We start from the raw sequence: 4181 nt of genomic DNA on the forward strand, positions 1-4181 counted from the left end.
TAACGGGAGCGGGAGCAAACCAATAGTAACTAAAAAAAAACTAGGATCGATGCCAAAAAATAAAATAAAATAGAAAAAAAAAAAATCCAGTACTGGCGCCGCCATTTTGTAGTTTTCTTCCTTGAAGCCTACACTATAATGCGAGTCAAAAAAAACTACACGACCCAAAAACCAACAGTGCTTCCGCTCTGAGTTTTTCACCCGCGCTCAAAAACAACAATGGAGGGACCAACAGTTAGTGACGAACTCGGCTTCGAAAAGTTTGATTGTTTATTCACCTAAGATAAGCATGGTCTGTTTCCTTGTTTGTTACTTTTATAATTATTATTCCTTTTACTTTAACTGACCTTTACTAGAGTTAGGAACAGGAACTTAACTGACCCTTCATAGATATTCAGATTGAATGTATTGGCAGAAATCTTATTGATGACAACAAGAATGGGAGTGGGAGTCATTCTGAATGGGAGTGGGAGTAATTTCACCAGGAGCGGGACGGGACAGGATTTAGATTTCTACTCTGGCCCGGGAGATAATTTTTTTTTTTTTTTCTGTGGGAGTGGAACGGGACAGGAGTGAAAATCCACTCCCGTGTCAGTCTCTACTCCAGACGACCATCGAACGTGTTTCTACCTTCCAGCTACTGTATAATGGCTATTGGCAGCGTTTTGGTATAAAGGGGTTCATAGGAGGAAAACATCAGTTCTCTTCCAGACTTCATCCCCATCAGGGTGAGCCAGAAGGTGAGTGTGATGGATCCTCCCTGCGTTCACGCCAACAAGCAACAAACATCCTAACAGACATGACATGCTGCTACTTCTTTTTCTTTATTATTTTTGGCAGGGCAGTAAACAGCAGCCAGGTTAATACCTCAATCAAAGACATCTTTTTATGCAGACCGGGCGCATAGCAGCGATGCGGCTGAGGGGAGCAGCTTCAACTGATGCTTCGTAATTTCATGGGCATTATGCTGCTGTGTGTTATGCATAAGTCAGGCTGTCATTGGACCCACGCTCTGGACTCGTTATGATTACTCTATGTATACGCCCAAAATTGGAAAAATATATTGAAAGTTCAGCGTTTTAGCAGATCCTGGGGCGTCAGGCGTACGCTGGCTAAATCGGCAAGGTGTGACAGGAGCACTATTGGCAAAGGTTATGCAACATTTTTATCGGTCAATGTGCGCATCAAGAGCGAGCGTCTGCATTATACTGAGGAGAATGTGATCGATATCATGGAATCTCAAAAACCAAAATGTAAAAAAAAAAATAATACAGGTGGTTTAAAAATGAAAATATAAAGCCTGTTTTTGGAAGAAAAAAAAGTAAAAGTGTGGAAAAAAAGAGAGAGATAAAAATTTTTTATGAAAAACTAAATCTGAGAAACTTGCAAAGTTAAGCTTGACACCTGATTAAAGCTCCATAGAACAGACCTGTTCATTGTTTTCCTCCAGCAGACGATGATGACTCTGGACGAGCCGTTTCAGAACCTGAGTAAAGTTGGCCCCCCCAGCTTCTTCAAATCAGACAAAATTAGTGTCAAACGTTTGTGCTGCTCTGGATTTGAAGATATTAATGAAAATGTAAAGGTTAAAAGGTCAACCAGCCCCCCCACCTTCTTCAAATCAGACAAAATTGGTGTCAAACGTTTGTGCAGCAAAAATGTCAGTTTGTGCCGCTATTGTTTTAAACATATAAAGAAATATTTCTAGAGGTCATCAAAGGTCAACCAGCCCCCCCACCTTCTTCAAATCAGACGAAATGGGTGTCGATTAACTCAGCTCCGTTTGTGCTGCTTTGGATTTGAAGATTTGAAGAATCTGGTTGACCTTTGATGACCTCTAGAAACATTTCTTTATATCTATAAAATGAAACCAGCACAAACGTTTGACACCAATTTTGTCTAATTTGAAGAAGGTGGGGGGGCTGGTTGACCTTTTGACCTTTACATTTTCAGTAAATATCTTCAAATCCAAAGCAGCACAAACAATACTTTTTGCTGCACAAACGGAGCTTAGTTAATTGACACCCATTTCGTCTGATTTGAAGAAGGTGGGGGGGGCAACTTCACTCAGGTCATTTCAGATCCTGAACAATCGACTCGCTGCATGGAGAAGCAGCAGGTTTGTTACCGTAGGTTAGCAGACGTTAACTCACGTGTTTCTCCTTTCTGTTCTGACCCTCCTGTAGGACGGACGTGCGTCGAGTCGCTGTGATGTCGCTGCTTAAAGGGAAGGACTGAACGACTCTGTGTTTTCTGGCAGAGCGGCTCTGGGGGACAAAGGCCCCCACTTCACCATTGAGTTGCCGTCCTTGGCTTTTTTTGTTCAGGGGGAATAAGTTTCCTCCTCAGTCCGACTCAGAACCGTTGAAACTATGAACTCTTTTTAAATCTTTTGTTGTCAGAGATTTGTTTTCGACAGCGTAAAAGAAAACCTGCATTTTTTTTTAAAACAAGTTTTATAATTTATTGAAATAATAAAAGATTATCTAAAACCTGAACCTTGAATAGCACTGTTACTGACTTGAGTTGTTTTTCTTTTTTACTTTTTATTTAAATCTGCAGGATCTAAACTCTGAATTTTTTTATAGTGTTTTCAGACCGGTCGCGGTGTCCCCACTGTTCAAAGCGTGCTGTGAAGGGGCCAGCAGTTAACTCCACTCAGTCAGTGTTTAATGGCGTATCGAGAAAATAACGTCAAAAGGGTAGAAATAAGGAATTCTCTCAGGTGGCTTTAATAAAAGCTGTTAGTCCTAGAAGGGCTGTTCATCTTCAGGGGCAGAGCTAGATGGGGGGCTAGGGGTGGCCATGACCACTATAAGCCAATCATTGGTCACCTCTGTGTCCATCCCTACTATTCTTTTCCCTATAATACAGATGTTGGAAGCAGTAATACTCGAAGTGGAATTTTCTAACTTATTAACATTTTAATTTTTCATATGTTAACAATTGCATGACAACAAAAACCCTGTGGTTAATTATGCACATCAATATACTAACATTAAATATGATAAATACAGAATTCATGCTCTTTTCAGGACTAGATTTTGATCTGAGTCTTCAGTGAAATCCATTTAATGTAGATATTAGTACATGTAAATATTAATTTTATGCAGAACGATTATTGATAAAAGTAAGTAATGACAATGAGCAAGATAAATCAAACCTGAAAGACTTTTGTCCTCTACACCTTTAATTTAAACAGCATGGATTTTTAAATATATCAATATATTTGTTTGCAAAGGCTGTAGGAAAGTATAGTTAAAGTATAGTCTTTATTTAGAAAATATGCCTGTTGTGTGTGTTCATTTTCCTGCTGGAACAGTGTAGGTTGACCCCCCCCCCCCCTGGCCTGACACATTAAAACTACTTTTTTCCCACATACTGTAGCTGCCATTGTTACAGCAGCAAAGATGCATCAGCCACTCGTCAGAACTAAACTCATACAAGCATAAAAAATGAAGCAGTTTTTGCTGCTTGTGCTCTGAAAGTGGCATGATTGGTTTATGTGGCGCCTCGGCAAGCAAAAGTTACATTTTTCCAACTCCAGAAGCTGCTGCTCCTGAAGCGCGGCGCTGCAGGAACTTTTTGCTGCGCCAAAATGTGCATCAACCGTAGACTTTGCATGTAAACTAGCTGCCTCTGCTGCTTGCCGTCTGAACGCAGCATTAGTTATTTCACCTTTTCTGATTCCTGATCCTCCACGGACGGGTTGGTCGTTGGATCGCCAACTTGAAGAGGGAGGATTTCTTAACTTCTGGCCAGAGAAAAAACACGTAATATGTAGCCAACATTTGGAAGAATGTTTTCAAGATGACTTGGATAATAGCGCGTTGTGATCAACAGCCGATCCCGCACCGTGACGTCACAAACCAGTAGGTGGCAGTAGTGTTCTTTGACAAACATGGATGCCTCCAGTAAAGCATATAAAATGAATATTACTCTTAATTAAAAACAGTATGTAATAATTTCATATTTAAAGTACATTCAGAAGTTTGAATTCTGATCATGAGCGGACTTCTTTAAGTTTATTTTCTGCATCTGGACCACCTTTGAACTGGTTCTGCTCAAAAACTAGTACTATCCTATAATAGCAGAATGCTTAAAGCACAGTTTGACATTTGGAAAAACTTAAAGGGTCCTATTAGTATTTTCTGCCCCTTGTAGAGAACTTAAAATAGTTT

The 4181-nt window shown here is 40.1% G+C and overlaps 1 protein-coding gene across 2 annotated transcripts in view; it reads left to right on the forward strand.

Annotated features, from left to right (window-relative positions):
* fyttd1 (forty-two-three domain containing 1) overlaps nt 1-2496 on the forward strand; it is an 8803-nt gene extending 6307 nt beyond the window's left edge. Inside the window, exon 11 of one of the 2 annotated variants that reach the window (XM_015371403.1) lies at nt 2187-2496. Coding sequence is in view for 1 of the 2 variants with exons in the window: in XM_015371402.1 (XP_015226888.1) it covers nt 2187-2225 (39 nt within the window). In the remaining variant the exon portion in view is untranslated. The remainder of the gene's footprint in view (nt 1-2186) is intronic. The other variant, XM_015371402.1, reaches the window with a different exon arrangement.
* The last annotated feature ends 1685 nt before the right edge of the window (nt 2497-4181 follow it).

Source organism: Cyprinodon variegatus, unplaced genomic scaffold, assembly GCF_000732505.1.
Source record: "Cyprinodon variegatus isolate N-32 unplaced genomic scaffold, C_variegatus-1.0 Scaffold57, whole genome shotgun sequence".
In the NCBI taxonomy this organism is placed as follows: Eukaryota; Metazoa; Chordata; class Actinopteri; order Cyprinodontiformes; family Cyprinodontidae; genus Cyprinodon; species Cyprinodon variegatus.